This window comes from Solenopsis invicta, chromosome 8 (genome assembly GCF_016802725.1).
Source record: "Solenopsis invicta isolate M01_SB chromosome 8, UNIL_Sinv_3.0, whole genome shotgun sequence".
Lineage (NCBI taxonomy): Eukaryota > Metazoa > Arthropoda > Insecta > Hymenoptera > Formicidae > Solenopsis > Solenopsis invicta.
Genome location: NC_052671.1, coordinates 5,044,993 through 5,064,672, shown reverse-complemented (window position 1 = coordinate 5,064,672; position 19,680 = coordinate 5,044,993). Strand labels below are relative to the sequence as shown.

The window sequence follows — 19,680 nt, the reverse complement described above, 5'->3', positions numbered from 1 at the left end:
TCTTTTTCTTAATTTCTCGACTTTTTTTATTAGAAAAAAAAACTGTATCTTCCGGTTTTCTCTTTTTCCTGATTTCTACAATTTTATACAACACCGTGAAGCGCATCGACCGTAGAATCTGCTTCAAGACACTGTACTGCACATATTACCAAAAACATGGCTGGCGGCTATCAATCAATCATCGTAAATATCGATATATATATACGTCGGTAAGATCGAGAAAGCTCAAACGCGAATTTCTCTAGGACCTGTATGGGTCATCGGCGTTCTTGCGCACAGAAACGCATTACGCGCTTACATGTAGTGAACATCATCTGGCGGGGTATGTGTACTCCTCACCGGGTATGCGGTGAAGAGTATACTCACCAGTTTCATACGTCATCGCACGTTCGGTTTCTTTTCGAGTGCTCTTCCGAGAGTACCTCCGTGATACCGCGATCTTTATTTCATCCCCACTCGGCTCTTCCGGTATTTCCTCCCGTCTGGTATATATACAGGTAAGACCGCGGCTGCAAATATATGACAGTGTATACCGGATCGCCGTGGTGAGCTGTGCGTGGGATAGGAGACAGGAAAGGTTCGGCGGCCGGCCGCGTCCTGGATACAAGAATGGAACTCAAGCACATTGTAAGAAATTCAAAACGGACGAAAACCGTCGTTTCGTTAAGAAATTGATACAGGGTTAGAGACTTTGCGTGCAGTCAATGCCTGAAAGTGGTCTTCGTTCAGTGGATTCTATCTTATCCAGATTGCGCGAATGAGTTTCGTCAATACAGAGAAAAGAAGTTGTAATCAATTATAAATCTCCTTGGCTCACCAAATACAGAGCAACAATATATGGGAAAGCAATTTTCTGTGTTATATTAATTAAACACCTTAAAATTGTAAAATTTATATTAGTAATTATAATTCAGAAAATTATTTGCTTTTATAGCACAGCGAATTTTTGTTTGCTGCAGTAAAAATAATTTTCTACCAAAATCAATTAAAAATATAATTTAAAGTTTTCCACAAAAAAATATTTGTATGCATTTTTGTTATTATTGTTTGTAAAGAAAGTTTGATTAATTGTACAATTTTTATTAAGCAATTAGGAATTAGTTAATTTTGCCCTTTTTTAAAACTTTATCACTTTCTTTCAATTTATTAATCACAAACTTTTTATTATAACAGATTTATAGTAGATTTTACTAATTTCAATCTTGTCTTTTTTTTACTGTTATAATAAAAAATCTGTTTAGTTATAAATAGTAAATTGAGTAGCAAGTTATAATTTTGTTAAAGTTGTTTGCAAACAATTTGTTCTCTTCCCTTTGTATAATACAGATATTTTTACAGATTTTTTATTCTATTTGCGCAAATATCGATATCTGTAAAACTATCGAAGGTTTGGAGACATATAAAAATTAGGGTAAAAATCCGTACAGCAGAATAGCGTACTGCGGAACGAGAGCGAAATCAATCACAAGTGTTCCACAGTTTTTGGAAACTGTTTCGAAAACTGTGGAACGCTTGTGATTGGTTCCACTCTTGTTCTGTGGTACACCGTTCCTCTGGGTTTTTATCTTTACACATGTAATTTTTTCAATTTTTGTAATACAAGGATATTCATAAAAAATTCTCTAAATAATGTGGAAAACAAAAAATAAAATAAATTTTTTCAAGTTATAAATTAATCCCCATACGTTTAACATTATATCTATTCGATTCATACATATAAAATTTAAAAATTGATCGATTATTAAGGAGCTTTATTTAATTGCAGATAAAGGCCTTCATTCTTGCAAATATTCTATCAGTAGGCTTCGCAACCTTCGGACATGAGCAGTGAGTTCCAATCATATAAAAATATTTCTAAAATTGTCGCCATAATAGCTAAAATGCACGTAATGTTTTGTTAAAATTTAGCTTTCAAATAAAAAAATAAAATAAAATAATACTCTTTCTTTGTCATGGCAAAATAACGTTTAACGAGAAACAGTATAAAAAAAGTATAATGTTCCAAATGTATATCAATTTTATATTAGCCTACTTAAACGCTCATTACTAACTTATATGGGTAATTAATTTATGTCCGTGTATAATTAACTGTATAATAGTTAGGATACAGTTAATTCGTACTTAAATGAGTGAAAAAAAATGAGAATAATATTCTTCATATTCGTAATTACCGACACCTTAAGAGAAATGTTAATTAGAAACAGCATCGTTCCTCATTTTAAACATACTTTTTATATTTCAGTGTGCATATAAGGATACATTTGCCGGAGCAACACCACCATGACGATCATGGCGGAGGCGGTTATGGAGGTGGAGGTGGAGGAGGGGGTTATGGAGGTGGCGGAGATGATCATCACATAGCTGTCTCCGGTCCTGGCGGAGGTTTCGGAGGGGGTCATGGAGGTGGTTATGGAGGAGGCGGTGGTTTCGGAGGAGGTCACGGAGGAGGAGGTGGCTTCGGGGGAGGTTTTGGAGGTGGCGGTCATCATGATGGAGGTGAGATTATATTCAAAATAGTCAATTAACTATTAATGGGCTAATAAAAGTAACCGCGGTTGTTTGTGCGTAGAAAATAACAATTTTATTAACTTAAAGAGTGCAGTTACATAAGTTTGCTTTTATAAGATGCTCCCTGGCTGGGCAATCCATCGGTTAGGACCCACAAACAATTTTTATAGGAAGATTAATTTCCGACTACAGAGGAGCCCACAAATTGTCAAAAGCCAGCCACATTCATTCTACTTAAATTACACGAATTATTCAACTTGTAACAATAAAATTGTTATTTTCTATGCACCAACAACTGCGGTTACTCTTATTAGCCCATTCATAGTTGTGGTATCGAAAAAGTATATCTTGCATAATAATGTTATTAAAGCCCTTTGAATTAAATAGTCGTGCTAGTTAATTCATTAATTTCATGACATAAAGACTACATGTATGAAGAAGAGGCAAGAATGTTTTGATGTTATCTTTGTATTGGAAAACACATGTATATAGATTTTTGTGAGAATATTTCACATACTCGTTACTTTCACTCATTATTCTTTACGGTATTGTCTCATAAACGCGTAGCTAATTATGAATATAATTCTAAACCTGAACAAACTCACTCTAGATTCGTCTTGTTTACATAAAAACTAGTTTTTCTTTTTTTTTCTCTTTGTATTTCTCTTTCCTATGTCACATTTAACTAATAAGAAAATTGATAAATATGCCGATAAAGAGGAGGCCACAATGACTTTTACCTTGACATATGTCAAGAGCATGCTTCTGAGTACCAACAAGTTTTAGCCGTCGCTCGTCCTTCGTAAAAAGTTATAATCATAAAAAGTTTATATGAAAATTAAAATGAGCTTTTGACTATCCACATCCTCCCCCCTGCTCCTTTGTCTAAGAGTAAAACGACGTCTACAGATGTACATACTGGTCCACATGGGTTTGTGACTTTCTACATGGGTTCGCCTACTGTTTGCTACGAGGGCAAACCCATGTGGAACAGTACCTCGTAGACCTCGTTTCGCTCCCGAGGCAGGGGAGCGGGGCAAATGGGGTGGATCTTGCTTCGCGTGAAAAGTCGCAAACCCATGCGGAACAGTACTAATAACTTGTAAGATAAGCTTCATTCTGTGTGGATAGTCAAAAGCCCATTTTAATTTTCACAAACTTTTTATGATTATAACTTTTTAACGGGTGAGCGACAACTAAAACTTGTTAGAGGTTACTCAAGGCCATGCCCTTGACAACATATGTCAAGGTCAAGATCACAGAGCCTTCCCTCACCGAAATATTTCACAGGAAGTGTATAATAATAAAAAAAAAAAAAAAAAAAAACACTTTAGGTGGAGATGTCATCATAGATCATGGCGGTGGCGGTGGCGGTGGTCACGGAGGAGGCTACGGTGGAGGTGGTGGCGGTTTTGGCGGTGGCCACGGAGGAGGATTTGGAGGAGGAGGAGGTGGCGGTATCATCATACACGATGATCACGGTGGCGGTGGCGGTGGCGGCGGTTATGGAGGTGGTCACGGCGGGGGATTTGGAGGAGGGGGAGGAGGTGGTGGCGGTATCATCATACATGATGACCATGGTGGCGGTGGCGGTGGCGGCGGCGGCGGTTATGGAGGTGGTCACGGCGGGGGATTTGGAGGAGGGGGAGGAGGTGGTGGCGGTATCATCATACATGATGACCATGGTGGCGGTGGCGGTGGCGGCGGCGGCGGTTATGGAGGTGGTCACGGCGGGGGATTTGGAGGAGGGGGAGGAGGAGGATACGGCGGCGGTTTTGGCGGAGGACACGGAGGTGGAAGCGGTATAATCATTGATCACGGAGGACATGGAGGCGGCGGGGGAGGTGGCTTTGGGGGTGGTCACGGCGGAGGTTTTGGAGGAGGTGGATATGGTGGCGGCGGCGGCTTTGGAGGTGGTCACGGAGGTGGCGGAGGCGGCGGAATCATCATAGAACATGATCACGGTGGAGGTGGCGGTGGCGGCGGCGGTTATGGAGGTGGCCACGGCGGAGGATTTGGAGGAGGAGGTGGCCACGGCGGAGGATTTGGAGGAGGAGGAGGAGGTGGATACGGCGGCGGTTTTGGCGGCGGACATGGAGGTGGAGGTGGTATAATCATTGACCACGGAGGACACGGAGGCGGTGGTGGAGGTGGCTATGGAGGCGGCGGGGGAGGTGGTCACGGCGGTGGATTTGGAGGAGGGGGACATGACGATTTTGGAGGCGGTGGTGGCGATGATCACCATATTGGCTCCAGCGGTTATGGCAACGGTTTATCTGATTTTGGTACAAGGTAAATATCAAATTGCACTAAACCGATTATACTAATAAGGGAAAAGTGAAGCAAGATAGTTTAGTTAAGGTTTAATGATGAAAAAAAGTTAGATTTTCGTAATCAATAAATCATCTTTACTTCTTGCATATTCTTTGGATATCAAATGATTAGGGGTATACGGACAGTGAAATCGAATCGGGATCAGAAATCGAGACGAAATCCCGAAATTTTATAAATTTTAAGTACTATCTAAAGTCGGGTCAAGCAGCAGTCAGAGATCTAGATACTTTATACACTGATGTGAGAAAAAAATTACTACATTTTAATCATTGTTTGAATATTTGTTTGAATATTACCCCAATAAAGTTTTTCCCGAATGTAAATACTCGTATATATTTATTTAGTACAAGAAGAAACCACTAATTTTTTATTGAGTAAATACTTATGTATTGTAAATAAATATTTCATTGGCAGTATTCAAATTTAAAAATTCAATATAAACAAAATGCCTTATTAATTATAGCTACATCTTAGTGCTGATCAGTGATATTACTACTTGTTCAACTTAGAATTGTGTCTTAAAACCGATCATTTATTCAACACGCAGTTTCGTGAACATAAAAAGTTATATCAAATCACATAATAAATATCAGCAGTAAAATCTAGCTGCTATGACCTGTAAAGCATTTCGTTTATATTGAATTACTAAATTTGAATACTGCCAATAAAATATTTACTTACAGTACATAAGCATTTACTCAATAAAAAATGATAAATTAAATTAGTGATCTCTTTTTATACTAAATAAATTATTTACATTCGGGAAAAATTTAATTGAGGCAACATTCACACAAATAATTATTAAAATCTAGTAATTTTTATTCACATCAGTGTGTAAAGTATCTAGATCTCTGATCGCTGCTTGACTGAGATAGATCAAGATAGATAGATTAAATCCGAGTACTCAAAATTTACAAAATTTCGGGATTTCGATTCGATTTCGGATTTCGATTCGATTTCGGGTACTCGTACACCCCTAGGTATCTTGCCACCTATCCACCTTCTCTTATTAATGGATCAAAAAAAGTGATAACTCTTAGAACCAGAAAGTAAAGAAAAAATTTCAATTATCGTACACGGTAAATAAAACAATATTTATATTAATATATATTTTTCAGTGGCGGTGGAAGCAGTTACAGTTCTGGAGGCGGCTTCGATTCCTATTCAAGTGGCCACGGCGGTGGCGGTGGCGGCGGTTACGGTGGTGGTGGTGGCGGCGGCGGCGGCGGTTACGGTGGAGGCCACGGGGGTGGTGGCTTCTCCGGTTATCATAAAAAAAAGAAATAAGAGTGCTCGCACTGTGACCTATATGTTGGGCATTGCAGACATTTGTAGCTGCATATTGGTATAACTTTAATTAATATATTTTCGATTGAGCGATATAAATTTTGAATAATCTTCAATAGAAGTCGTAATGCTGCCACTTTAATTGTGTGCTATTGTTTGATTGTGTGATATACGAGATAGTATACGAGAGAGAATTTAATGTCTTTTTACTTTCTTTGTGTACCACAGTTGATATTGTGTATAAAATTTAGATATTTTTTTGTTCGCGGGCTTTTTAATTTTTATTAGAAATTTCGGACAGATAACGATGCCAACGCGAATACATCGAACGAGACTATTCTAATGACTTTACAGTACATTGTTATGCGACAAATAAAAACGTGATGACGACAAACGCAACTGACATGTACATACGTAACTGAAATTTATACAAAGTCATGGGACAATGTTGCAATCTTATCAATATAGTCTCATCAAAAATAGTTTCTTTAAATAATAAGAGAATATAGATCAATATGTATGAAAACACAATTAATTAAAGAATAGTCTTATTCAGTCATAGTTGTAACTTTGTGTTGATATTTTATGCGTGATTTTATATTCATTTTCAAGTTCATTAAAGTTTCTTTAAATATCTAGCCAGTCAGTAAAAACTTAATCTACGAAATAAGTTACTGTCTCTCTGTGGACTATTATATATTATAAAATAGACATGGACTCGACTCAACAAATACATTTGTGACGCTGTGAAAACTACACTAGACTATTTTTTCGATTGTATGCAGTATAAATACAGTCAAATATCGATTAAATGAACGTCGACTTAACTAGACTGATTCTTTCGACAGATTAATATTATAACAAAAAATCATTACAGAAATGAATATTCTGTGTAAATATTATTTGAATACTCGAAGTTATTTGCGATAAATCACGATTATTACTTACATACATATATAATGCATTTAAATTTCTTATTATAATTCAAATTATGGAATCTATTATTGAAACTTTACAGAAATAGGTACAACAAAAATTGGGAATATATATTAACAATTTAAATTCAAGTGATCGTTAAAGCGGATTCTAAGACACTTTAACTGCTTTGTGATAAAAGCTGTTGAGCGTATATTGTAATAATTCGTGATTTTTAATACATATTTTTTTAATATTTTTATACCTCATTGTTAAACCCGGCACGCACCTCAATTTAAATCTCCACGTGCCTTGCTCACCAGCACTTTAGAGATTATACACAATTTTTGCGATCAAAGCAAATATTATATAATGTTTTTGTACATATAATATACTTGTAAATAGAGCATTGTATTATGATTATCGTTTCAATAAAGTTTTTGTACGTTTTTAATATATTGTATGATACTATTTCTTTTTAGTATTAATAAAATTAAATCAATTTATTAATATATAATGAGCGTATATTTTCACACATATACGAATAATAGAAATAAAATTTTTGGTTTCTTAAAAAAAAAAAAATTATCTGTTTATAAAATCTTTGGGAAAAAATAACTTTCTTTTTTGCAAAAATTAACATTATTATACAGCACAACATTGTAAAAACATTGCAATAATATTTTGCAATATTTTTATAATGCTGTGTTGTCTGGGACTTATCTCGCTGTTATATCAAATATAATTCTAATCATGAAATATTTTTGTATTTTTTACACGTTTAGACGTATAATTTTACACCCTTAGACGTGTATCAATATTAAATTATACGTCTAATGTCCATTTTCAGCAATGTAGATTAACTTTGATCTCAAGTTTAACTTACTTTTTATCTTCTTCTTAGAACTAATTCTTAGAACTAGACAAAGATAAAAAGTTAGTTAAACCAAAATCAAAATTATTCTGCATTAATGGAAATGGACATATGTGTAAAAAAAGTACAAAAATTACACGTATAAATATGTGTAAAAAATGACTATATGTTTTACATACTTAAAATTATACATTTGAATATAGAGTGTAAACTATTTTCATCTTAATTTCAATGAATTTTTCTTGAGAGAGAGAGAGAGAGAGAGAGAGGCCAAATATATAAGAATAAAATCCTCTAAGAAGATTTAGAAGATTTATCTAATACAAAGATTATCATTATTTTTTTAGGACCACTCCTAGATATCCCCCCTCACTGGTAGAGAATATCTAGAAACGTGTCTACTAAATGCCTTGTCAAATCTTAATAAAAATGTACTCATTCGCATATTATATTTTGTGGATATTTACTTTTAACTTTCAATTCACGTTTATTCAGTTGTTTATTCATGATATAAGATAGCAATCACCTTAAAATGTACATATTATTTAGAAAAGCGTATTTGTAATTTGTAATTAGATAAAAAATTAAAAGTTAAGTAACAAAGTTTAAAAAGTTGATTAATTTTTAATTTAGATAATTTTAAATAAGTCAATTTTTAATTTTAACTATTAACGTTTTTCCTAAACTAAAAATTTACCCACATAAAAGACATGTAAAAAAAAATAATACATTTCTTTGTCAAAAACAATATTTCGTTATTTTATAAATAAATTATTATTAATTTACATAATTTATAAACAAATCAAATATTTGTATTATAAAATATAATATGAATATTTAACCAAATATTGATTATTGTTACAGAGTATTCTTTTATCATCTTTCAAACAGCTTTATAATTTCACCCCCAAAAATAATTTCATCCCCATTGTTTTTTTTTAAATAAAAAGTGTTCTTATCTATTTCTAAAAATTGCGCAAGATAATTGACCAATCTAATATAATACAAGAATATGAAACTAATATAAAATGAACAATATGTTAAGGCTTTCCTTTACTTCGATATTCTGTGTCAATAAATATTACAGTAAATATCACTGAAGTATATATTTATGTGCAATAAATTATTGGATGAAAATTCTTTCTAAGATTAAATATTCATATTAATATAGAGTAGTGCATCCATTTTAAATGGATCTTTATCATTATCTAGAGCAGTGGATCTCTATCAATATTCAGCAGAGATTTATTACTAGATTAAAATATATCTGTCACTCACCAACACACGATGCGCAGCAGTGGAGTTTTCAACATCGACCTGTAAAACACAAATAAATATAATTTACATTATAGTAGCGTCCATAATAATGACAATTGTAAAAACTGATTAAGTTACATGCACCTTGAGTTTTTATTCATCCTTCCTTTTAAAGCACAAATTATTAATGAAATAACTGTATTTTTAGAAAAATCACGCGTAATTAATATTACATGTCATTTACTTAAGATTTCAAGAAAAGCGAATCTCGCTACAACTCTTAAGGTTCATGATTATGAATTGGACAAGCTACAGGCATTACAATTGCAATAAGCTATTCATTTTATCATTAGTTAACAGATTTGTATACTGACAGACAATGTGTAATACTAAAACTAGAGTCCAGAATGTAATTATTTCAGATCAGATGTGTGGAAGCAAACATTGTTCTAATTGTAAAAAGTGAGATTAAACAGGCAGAAAGGTAAGGGCACAAATATGAAACTGTTAACTGTTAATGATGAAATAAAGAACTTATTACAATTGCAATGCCTTACTCAATTCATAATCATTGACCTTAAAGGTGTTAGCGAGAGAGATTCACTTTTCCTAAAATTTTAAGAAAATAACATGTAATATTAATCAAGATAATTGTGCGCTTACAATATCGTTTATTAGAGTAAAATTAAGTTGTATGATGCTTAGTTCAAACGGTATATTAATTTTATTAAATTTATCTTCATTACGTTTACGAGATAAGAGGGAGTGGCCACTTATACAAAGTACATATATCAATAAAAGAATGCACATACTCACCGAATTACTCCACGACGAAAGCCGTTTTTCGCTGACGATGTCTCGTTTTGCCGCTTTCGCATCGCACATTGACAACGACCGCACGATTGTTCACTACTTACGATACCGCACCCGCGACGCCGTCGGGGAAGTTACCGTCCCGGCAAACGACGAATCTCGAGCGCCAAGGGATCGCACGCGGCGTAACATAACCCTCTCAATCGGCTGATCGCAGCCATTGCTAACATACAACACGCAATACGCGCAATACCGAACGATTATTATGTCGAACGGTCCGATATTTTATTCGGCATTCATGATAATGCGCGGGTAACAAATTACACACGAGCTCCAGCGAAATGTGATACGATCGCGGCCGATCAGAAGCAACGAGGATTGCGAGGCAAGCCGAGAATCAAGTAACGTTACACGAGCACGAGACAGCAACAAGACGCGAGCGACAAACTCGTAACGCTTTACGAATGAGATACGATATGTATACGATCCCGGTACTCACGTTGCTACTACACTCGACACACCCGACGTTGTATCCGCATGATCCGCACAGAACTTCAACACGAGGAACACGAAAGAATCACCAGGAAGCACGGAGCGTCCGCCGGTCACCGATACAAGCGGGTAGAGGACAGAGAAACATGGCGGTGGCAGCGACTCTCTACGGCCGTCGTCGGTGCTGCGCAGTCACTACGCCATCTACGAACGTTGCCGAGCGGCGGCGGACGCGCCCGAGCGCCTCGAACGGCCGCTCCGGTACTCGCCGTACTCGGTCACGTCCGCCGCCGCTCGGCAACGTTCGTAGATGGCGTAGTGACTGCGCAGCGCCGACGACGGTCGTAGAGAGTCGCTGCCATGTTTCTCTGTCCTCTACCCGCTTGTATCGGTGACCGGTGGACGCTCCGTGCTTCCTGGTGATTCTTTCGTGTTCCTCGTGTTGAAGTTCTGTGCGGATACAACGTCGGGTGTGTCGAGTGTAGTAGCAGCGTGAGTACCGGGATCGTATACATATCATATCTCATTTGTAAAGCGTTACGAGTTTGTCGCTCGCGTCTTGTTGCTGTCTCGTCGTCTCGTGCTCGTGTAACGTTACTCGATTCTCGGCTTGCCTCGCAATCCTCGTTGCTTCTGATCGGTCGCGATCGTATCACATTTCGCTGGAGCTCGTGTGTAATTTGTTACCCGCGCATTATCGTGAATGCCGAATAAAATATCGGATCCTTTGACATAATAATCGTTCGGTATTGCGCGTATTGCGTGTTGTATGTTAGCAACGGCTGCGATCAGCCGATTGAGAGGGTTATGTTACGCCGCGTGCGATCCCTTGGCGCTCGAGATTCGTCGTTTGCCGGGACGGTAACTTCCCCGACGGCGTCGCGGGTGCGGTATCGTAAGTAGTGAACAATCGTGCGGTCGTTGTCAATGTGCGATGCGAAAGCGGCAAAACGAGACATCGTCAGCGAAAAACGGCTTTCGTCGTGGAGTAATTCGGTGAGTATGTGCATTCTTTTATTGATATATGTACTTTGTATAAGTGGCCACTCCCTCTTATCTCGTAAACGTAATGAAGATAAATTTAATAAAATTAATATACCGTTTGAACTAAGCATCATACAACTTAATTTTACTCTAATAAACGATATTGTAAGCGCACAATTATCTTAATTAATATTACATGTTATTTTCTTAAAATTTTAGGAAAAGTGAATCTCGCTAACACCTTTAAGGTCAATGATTATGAATTGAGTAAGGCATTGCAATTGTAATAAGTTCTTTATTTTATCATTAACAGTTAACAGTTTCAGATTTGTGCCCTTACCTTTCTGCCTGTTTGATCTCACTTTTTACAATTAGAACAATGTTTGCTTCCACACATCTGATCTGAAATAATTACATTCTGGACTCTAGTTTTAGTATTACACATTGTCTGTCAGTATACAAATCTATTAACTAGTGATCAAATGAATAGTTTATTGCAATTGTAATGCCTGTAGCTTGCTCAATTCATAATCATAAACTTTAAGAGTTGTAGCGAGATTCGCTTTTGCTGAATTCTTAAGTAAGTGACATGTAATATTAATTAGGATGATATTACATGTGATTTTCGTAAAAATACAGTTATTTCATTAATAATTTGTGCTTGAAAAGGAAGGATGAATAAAAACTTAAGGTGCATGTAACTTAATCTGTTTTTGCAATATTTATTACTGCAGATGCTATAATGTGAATTATATTTATTTGTGTTTTACAGGTCGATGTTGGAAACTCCGCTGCTGCACATCGTGTGTCGGTGAGCGACAAATATATTTTAATCCAGTAATGAATCTCTGTTGAATATATTGATAGAGATTCATTTTAACTGGATGTGGTAAGTCTTTGACTACACTGAGAAAAATTTCAATTTTTTGGCTTTATCCTGTTAAAAAGTAATAAACGGATACTTTTGATTATTTAGATCGATATATCCGGAAATAAACGGATAATCTATCGGATAGTCACTTATTTTTAAACAGATTATCCATTTATTTCTGCACATTCCGATCTAAATATTTGGAAATATCCGTTTGTTATTTTTTAACAGGATAATTTGATCGGTGTTCTTCGGACATTTTTCTTAGTGTATCTAATAGATAGTCAAAGCGATAGATTAATATCAATGTTTAATCTTAGAAAAATTTTCCTCCAACAATTTATTAAACTGAAATATATACTTCAGTACATAAAATGAAATTTGTTATATTAATCTATTAGCCCGTATTTTGATGAACGTTATGGGAAAATATAGAGTTTTTTTGAATAGCTAATTTGATGTCTTTTAACGTACTAGAATTTTTGATATAAAAAATTTTTTTGATTAAGAGAAAAAAAGAAAAAAAAAGAAAAAATTTATGTCAAATCCAAATAGGTCTGAATAGCATATATTCCTTTTCGTGAATAATCCAGAACAGAACTACAATTTTGTATCATTAGACAAAACAGGCGCGCGCTGCAGCATTTTTGATATTACATGATTTTATTGAATTCGAGTATCGATGCAATGCACTTTTTCAGATAGAAAACGGAGATAAGGGTGCCAATTTTATTTACCCGAATATCGTGTGTTGTTTGGATTGCTCATAATCAATTTGTCACCAACGAAATATTTAACTGTAAAATAAGATTACATCGAATTACGTTTTTTTACGTTTTGATGTGCGTAAAAGACTAATTTTAATAAATATACATATAATTGCGAATTAATTTCAATGAATATACATACCAATTATTATCACATATTTTGCGCTTTGTTTCGTGGCTTTGTTAATTTCTAATTCGTTATCTTCAATTGAGAATGACGGATGTAATTTACATTTGCGAAGTATAATTTTGCTTTCACTTGCATTTTTTTCACTTGCAGTTTTATAATTCACTAATTCTTGATATTTATATTAATGCTCGTCCATTATAATAATACCATTATGGTCATTTATCATGGTAAACGACATGGAAAGCCTTGCAGGAAATGACTGACAAAGATAGTTTGTGATTGCTAGCTCAAACATAAATTATAGCCTCTTATTTCCCCTTAATATCTTAATGTAACATAGTGCGAAAATACTAGGCAACATTATACTTACGTGACGTGATTTTGTACATGGTAGATTTCTTGAACGTATACTTAGGTATAATTAGGATTTAACGATAGAAAGAAACATATTTGTATATTTAGGTTTTACGCCTTTAAAAATTTTTCTTTCTATAATTGCAAATTTAACTTTCTTGGTTTTTTCTTTTTAAATTGCATTATTGAAACCAAAACCAAGAAAATTCAGAGAATAAATGAAATAAATCAATTTAAGCTTTAATTTCAATAAGATGAATTAAATTCGGTAAGTATATGCAATCTGAGGCATTTGCTTGTATTTTTATTGGCTAAACGCTACGTTCGCCTATTCGGCTTAAACGCGTTGATGTTAACGAAAATTTACATGGCAATATAATTATGTATAATTTTACATATACCCTATCTATTTCATAATTTTATATTTTGGTTTAATAATTAAACGTTAAATATATTTTCTCTACCATTAAAAAAAAAACGTGTTTCTTAAGAATACATTTTTCTATACGTTAACAATTTTTTAGGTGTGTAAGATTAATATAAAAAGAAAGTTATTTTAAAATAATCTTTTCTGTCATTGAATATTATTCATAGTTATATTATTTGCTCTTTGTAGAAGAAGAAAAGGATACTTCTATTCAGAAATGTATACACACGGATAATTTTCACTTCTTAATGAGCACTAATTTAACGCAGTGCATTAACCATCGACATCTGTTAACGTGCATCATAATAAAATTGCTTTTATGGTATTATAATAGTACGTTGACGCTGGATTAGTTTAAAATGGAAAGTAAGCGAAAAGTGAAAGAACCAATCATTTTATAAACGAGGCGCGATTTCACCCATATGTATATATGTATATATGCCGCGATACATAACGAATTTATATCTCGCACTCTCATTAATCCAAAAGATAAAGACATAATCACACTAGTTGCAAAAGGTTTTCTTTATTAAAAATAATTACAAAGTTATTAAACAGAAATCAGGAGAAAAGATTCGAAGTAAGTTTAAAATTTTGTTAATTTTTTTTATTGCTATATTGCTCTAAATAAAAATGGGGATGAAAAGATGGAATATTTTCTGACTTACATAATTGCATATTTTCTGACTTACATAATTGCATATTAATTCAAAAGTAATTCAAGCAAATGGCAGGAGAGATTTGTTTCTTAAAAAGTTATTATTCTTATTATATATTACAAATAGATTTTATGAATAAAAATTAAAAAGTAAACATTGATTATAAAATTGTGACAGATTACGTAAGCTCCGTAAAAGTTTATAATGTAATGTGTTTGATTGATTACATATGTGAGATTCTGTTCATAACATTTTATGTAAGTGGATTAGAGAATCGATTATTCAACCGTGATGACAGTCCGCGTCAATGAGTGTAATAAAGGAATATTTCTAATACGAATAAGAAAATGAATAAGAAATAAAACGAGTATCAAGAAAATCGGAATTCTTTGCTTTTTTGAGGAGTCGTGCAATTTGTGCAACTAAATTGTTGCGGTAAATCGATTTCACTTGGAAGTAAAAAAAAAGGGAAGTTATCTCATCAAGCAATTTTTGCTTTATGAGCATATTATTCTTTTCATCCTTATTTTAATTTTTCCTGCTTCCTGATATTGTTGCCGAGATATTTGACGAGGAATAAAGGCAGCTCATCTACTTTCATTATTTGGAGGAGAATAATGCGTCGATTTCCCTTCGAAGGAGAAATTCCATCAATGAATTTCCGGGTTTGTGCTTCTTTTTTCGAGCGCATTTCGATACTTTCGAGCTAATTCGCAGAGGTGACCATGTTCCCGGTCTGTCATCGAAGCGTGAATGTCGACATTTATGTGACAGAAAGCTCGCGAAAATTATGTTTACGACAATGCGCACGTGAGATTTCGTATAAAACCATTCAAGTGAGAGTGATTTGAAGTGAAGTGAAGTAGTATACCCAGGAACTGTTTTCAGGGAAACAGGTTCCCTGTTGTTCCACGGTTCACTGATTACGTTTGCATTTATAAGACTGGCTGTGAAAGAGAATTTTAGTCACCACCCAGTCCTAGAAGAGCTAAGTGCACAATTTACGCATAGTGAACATGACCAAGCTTGGAATACACGTGGGTGTTGAATGTGAATCTGTTATGTGATGTTTCTGTTCGTTTAATCGTGCGAGGCAAACTGACTTGCTGATTATGCTTCATAAAGTGACGATTTCAAATTTAATTTGCTCTTTCAGTTATTCTTGATGCTAATGAATGTTAACGATCGTAATTACTTTGCTTAAGAAAAACAGTTGAAATCCATCTCATACAATCAAACTGTAGCAAGTTGTGTGTGTAATATCAACTATTTGATTAGTTTCAAAAAATCGTAAAAATTTAATTAATCTTTATTATTGAGAATTCTATAAATATTGTATTTAAAATTTCTTTTGTTTTAATAGAAAACAATAAAATATTCGAGAAAATGCAATTTGAAAGATATACGTTTTTTCAAATAAAAATTGTTTTATGTAAATGAGAATATACGTACGTTTTTTAATAATTCTTATACGCAAATTAATAAGTCTTTATTTGAAATACACATAAGAGAATATTGTTATTATTTCCTTATTATTCAAATTCACTACTTAGGCGTGCATCAAGCTGCATATTATTTTGTAATAAATTTTATCGGTTGCCTTTTATTTTTGCATCAGTTTTTAATGATAGATTTAACTTTAATCAATTTTTTTTCATATTTTAAGTAACTATGATAAAAAAAGAAAGAAAAGTAATTAAAAAAATAATATAATAAAAATAAGGTGTATCCTATAAGATGTAGAGAAATGCAAAAAATATATTTTTAATAGATTTAATTGACTCATAACTGATCTAATTGTTAAGCATTTATAAAAAGATAACATAATAAAAAAAGAACAGGAAAAATTGACACATCAGTTTCTACGCGTACATATGTGTCTACATAAAAATTATCTCGAACATTTCCGATGACATCTTTTTATATTATCAAAATAATTTTGCTTAATGATTGCAATTTTAGAACGCGTCTGTTCAATCGTTATTATATTTTTATTTTATTTCCTAGTTTCTCAATAAAACCGCGGTGTATATGATTAACAGACTTACTTTCACCAATGTAAGATAATATCTGTGACTTATTACTCTGATTTGATTAAGGATTAAATCATAGGCGTATGCATGTTGATTTTTGATGTGTAAAAAAGCAAATGGATAATTTCTAAACTCTTCAAAATAATTGTCTTCTGGCATCTTATATAAGATTTTTCTGCTTTAGGTTCTATTTTTGTTGGCTGTCACAATGGCTTTAGTCTCGGCGATGCCGTATCCCGGCGGTGGTGAACATGAACAGTAACTTTTTCTTTTTTAATTTATTGCTGTTTATATCATCTTTCTTTTTAAATTATCGTTATTTTCACCACATATAGTTTTTACGATACAGTAAGAACGTTTAGAAAAAATTAAAAATTGCTTTTAGCACTCACTTCATCATTCACGTGCCGCATCACATTCACAAGCATCATCATACACACGTGAAGAAGATTTACATACCGGTTAAATCACACCATGAGCACCATACACACGAAGAAGACGGCTGGTAAATATTTTCAGGCTCACGACTCTCTTGTGATTAAAGAACTTGTCTCGACGAAGTTATTTAATCTTATAAATCATCTGATGACACCTGATGATGATAATTTGTCTGTTAGTGACTTACGCTGTTAATTGCAAAATAAAATACATTTATAGATTAATGATTATTTCTTTATCCTATAATTTTCTCGTAACTTTTACGAATTTCTGAAGGTAAGTATTTATTATTTATTTTAATATGTTTTCAAAGAAGTAATAGAATTTTGGCTGATTTATTAAAATTTATACACGATCTAATAAAAAGTGATATGTTAGTAATTAATTATATTTATACGAGAAATATAGAATTTTTGAAACCGTAACAATTTAATAAAAACGAAGGAAGTGAATAAACTTACTTCGAGATATTTTTTTTTATCAAATGTTTATTATATAAAAATAATAATAAAAATAAGTGTAACGTGATGAAAAGTATGTACAAGTATCTTCGTTCTGAGTACACACGCGTGCATACAGAGTATTTGGTCCTTATGCTACATCCTTAAATTCTGCACTGGTGGCTCCAGTAACTTTGTACTGATCGGTTTCGTCATCTTTTGTACTCCACGAAGAAAACTTTATCAATGGATCTGCAATGAAGAATGAATTTTATTAGCCTTTACTTATTGGAACACTTTGCACGATAACCTGAAAATCCAGTTCGCAAGTTATTGAGTACATACTAAATTAATTTTGCGTGTAATTATATAATAAAAATGAAATGTTAGGAAATATTATTAACTTGTGAAATGTTTATGCTGGAGTTACAATTTTAATGAAAAAAAATTTATCTCACATAAAGTATATAAAACTCTTTTTTTCTCTCTTTTTTTAGAAGAATACATTAAGAATATTGAATTTAAGATTCTCGTAAGAATTTGAATATATATTTAAAATGTCTTCTATATCATATAATTTTAATATAGTAATTAAATGTTCAACGGTACAAACCTAATATAATTGCAGGTGAAGACAAAGCGTTCCATTTAAAACCAACCATGAGAATACTCCTCCTTATGTACAGGTATATGAACAGGGACAGGAACTTTATGTACAACTGGAACAGGTACAGCTACTTTTTCAACATGGTGCACAGGTACTGGGACAGCTACTTTTTCAACATGGTGAACCGGTATCGGAACGGGAACGGGAACCTTTTCGACGTGGTGTACCGGCACGTGTATCTTTTTCGTGTGATGATGATGAATCGTGTGCACCTTGTAGGGCACATGGATCACATGATGCTCACTGCAATCATACAATAATGTTTCCCGTCATATCACGCTTGTTTAATTATTCTTATTTATCTATTATTTTAATTGTTTAGTATTATATAAAAAAATTGTTATTGTATAAATAATAATTACATTATAAAATTTATTATATTAGAAATAATTAAAATAATATGTAATATTATGAAAAATTATAATGTTAGTGAAACTTTTAGTGTGATTAAATAAAATATAAGTAACTATCGAAGCGCTAATACTTACTGATGATGACCCGGCAGCGGCGATGCCAAAGCCACAGCCATTATTCCGAACACGAGCAACTGCAACACGATAAGTGGTTGCTTGTAATATCGAAAGTACAGAGGTCATTTAAATGCACGGCGGTTTTTTTAAATCCACGTTTCACTCTTTCGCCTCTTGCACAGCGGCGATATAAGAGCACCGGACTTCTAATTCAAACAGCGGCGATTTTAACATTTATTTAGACATTCAAGACTTCCAGTCAATAAATTAATTTCTCAATAATTCTCAAAAATATTAAGAAAATTATGAAAAAATTACAGATTGTTTTATTTTGCATTTGAAAATAGTAGAAAAAAATTGGCGACAATTTTCTATCTGGATAAAAAATGATTTCAATAAGAAGTAGACGTGCTCTAAGAGAATATAATTAATGAAATAGTGAAGTAAGAAGTAATGAAAAAAATTTGGATTTTTTAATTTAAATACTTCAAATGTTCAAGATGATTTATATAAAGTTTCATTGCAAATCATCCTAAAAATCATTTTGAATACTTAAAATACTTAAACAAAAAATTTGAGATTTTTCTTAATGTAAAAAAAACAATTTAATTTTTAATAACAAATAAATAATAATCACAAAATTCGCGCACATTTTGCAAAAAAATTAACGCGCGTGACACACTTAATTATTTATCGTTAAAATCACTGACGATCACAAAATCAACGAAACCTCGAAAGTTACAATTATGAGAATGCGATGAAAATAATACGTAAATTATAGAAAATCACTCACAGCGATGGTTTGGGAGCGCATCTTCGACTCTGTCTGTCTTAATCGATCGATCGTTTACTTGGTGAAAATTCGCAACGGCGACGGCGGGCTGTGCGTGCTGTGCTGTGTTTGCGAACTGTGCCGCGATACGATTCTGTGTTTTGATCGTCGGGGATGTCCGCTTATAA

The 19,680-nt window shown here is 33.5% G+C and overlaps 3 protein-coding genes across 3 annotated transcripts; 2 read left to right on the top strand and 1 right to left on the bottom strand.

Moving 5' to 3' along the window:
• Positions 1-535: 535 nt before the first annotated feature.
• LOC120358435 (glycine-rich cell wall structural protein-like) lies at positions 536-7,500 on the top strand. The gene is made up of 5 exons (XM_039452752.1): positions 536-627; positions 1,766-1,827; positions 2,243-2,496; positions 3,843-4,800; positions 5,961-7,500. The coding sequence occupies exons 1-5, from the start codon at positions 610-612 to the stop codon at positions 6,127-6,129; spliced, it is 1,461 nt and encodes a 486-aa protein (XP_039308686.1). The 5' UTR covers positions 536-609; the 3' UTR covers positions 6,130-7,500.
• An 8,102-nt stretch (positions 7,501-15,602) lies between these two features.
• LOC105196245 (histidine-rich glycoprotein) lies at positions 15,603-17,367 on the top strand. The gene is made up of 3 exons (XM_011162061.3): positions 15,603-15,709; positions 16,890-16,963; positions 17,091-17,367. The coding sequence occupies exons 1-3, from the start codon at positions 15,689-15,691 to the stop codon at positions 17,212-17,214; spliced, it is 219 nt and encodes a 72-aa protein (XP_011160363.1). The 5' UTR covers positions 15,603-15,688; the 3' UTR covers positions 17,215-17,367.
• Positions 17,368-17,611: 244 nt separating this feature from the next.
• Positions 17,612-19,680, bottom strand: LOC105196236 (uncharacterized histidine-rich protein DDB_G0274557). The gene is made up of 4 exons (XM_011162051.2): positions 19,514-19,680; positions 18,739-18,797; positions 18,197-18,493; positions 17,612-17,835 (listed from the first exon to the last, which is right to left on the bottom strand). The coding sequence occupies exons 1-3, from the start codon at positions 19,532-19,534 to the stop codon at positions 18,232-18,234; spliced, it is 342 nt and encodes a 113-aa protein (XP_011160353.1). The 5' UTR covers positions 19,535-19,680; the 3' UTR covers positions 17,612-17,835; positions 18,197-18,231.

Coding starts and splice junctions, on each gene's coding strand:
- LOC120358435 (XM_039452752.1), top strand. Junction 2,497..3,842: donor TGGCGGTCATCATGATGGAG/GTGAGATTATAT, acceptor AAAACACTTTAG/GTGGAGATGTCATCATAGAT. Junction 4,801..5,960: donor TTATCTGATTTTGGTACAAG/GTAAATATCAAA, acceptor TATATTTTTCAG/TGGCGGTGGAAGCAGTTACA.
- LOC105196245 (XM_011162061.3), top strand. CDS start 15,689: ATGACCAAGCTTGGAATACAC. Junction 15,710..16,889: donor TGACCAAGCTTGGAATACAC/GTGGGTGTTGAA, acceptor TTTCTGCTTTAG/GTTCTATTTTTGTTGGCTGT. Junction 16,964..17,090: donor GGCGGTGGTGAACATGAACA/GTAACTTTTTCT, acceptor AATTGCTTTTAG/CACTCACTTCATCATTCACG.
- LOC105196236 (XM_011162051.2), bottom strand. CDS start 19,534: ATGCGCTCCCAAACCATCGCT. Junction 18,798..19,513: donor TGCGCTCCCAAACCATCGCT/GTGAGTGATTTT, acceptor ATCGTGTTGCAG/TTGCTCGTGTTCGGAATAAT. Junction 18,494..18,738: donor CCGCTGCCGGGTCATCATCA/GTAAGTATTAGC, acceptor GTATGATTGCAG/TGAGCATCATGTGATCCATG.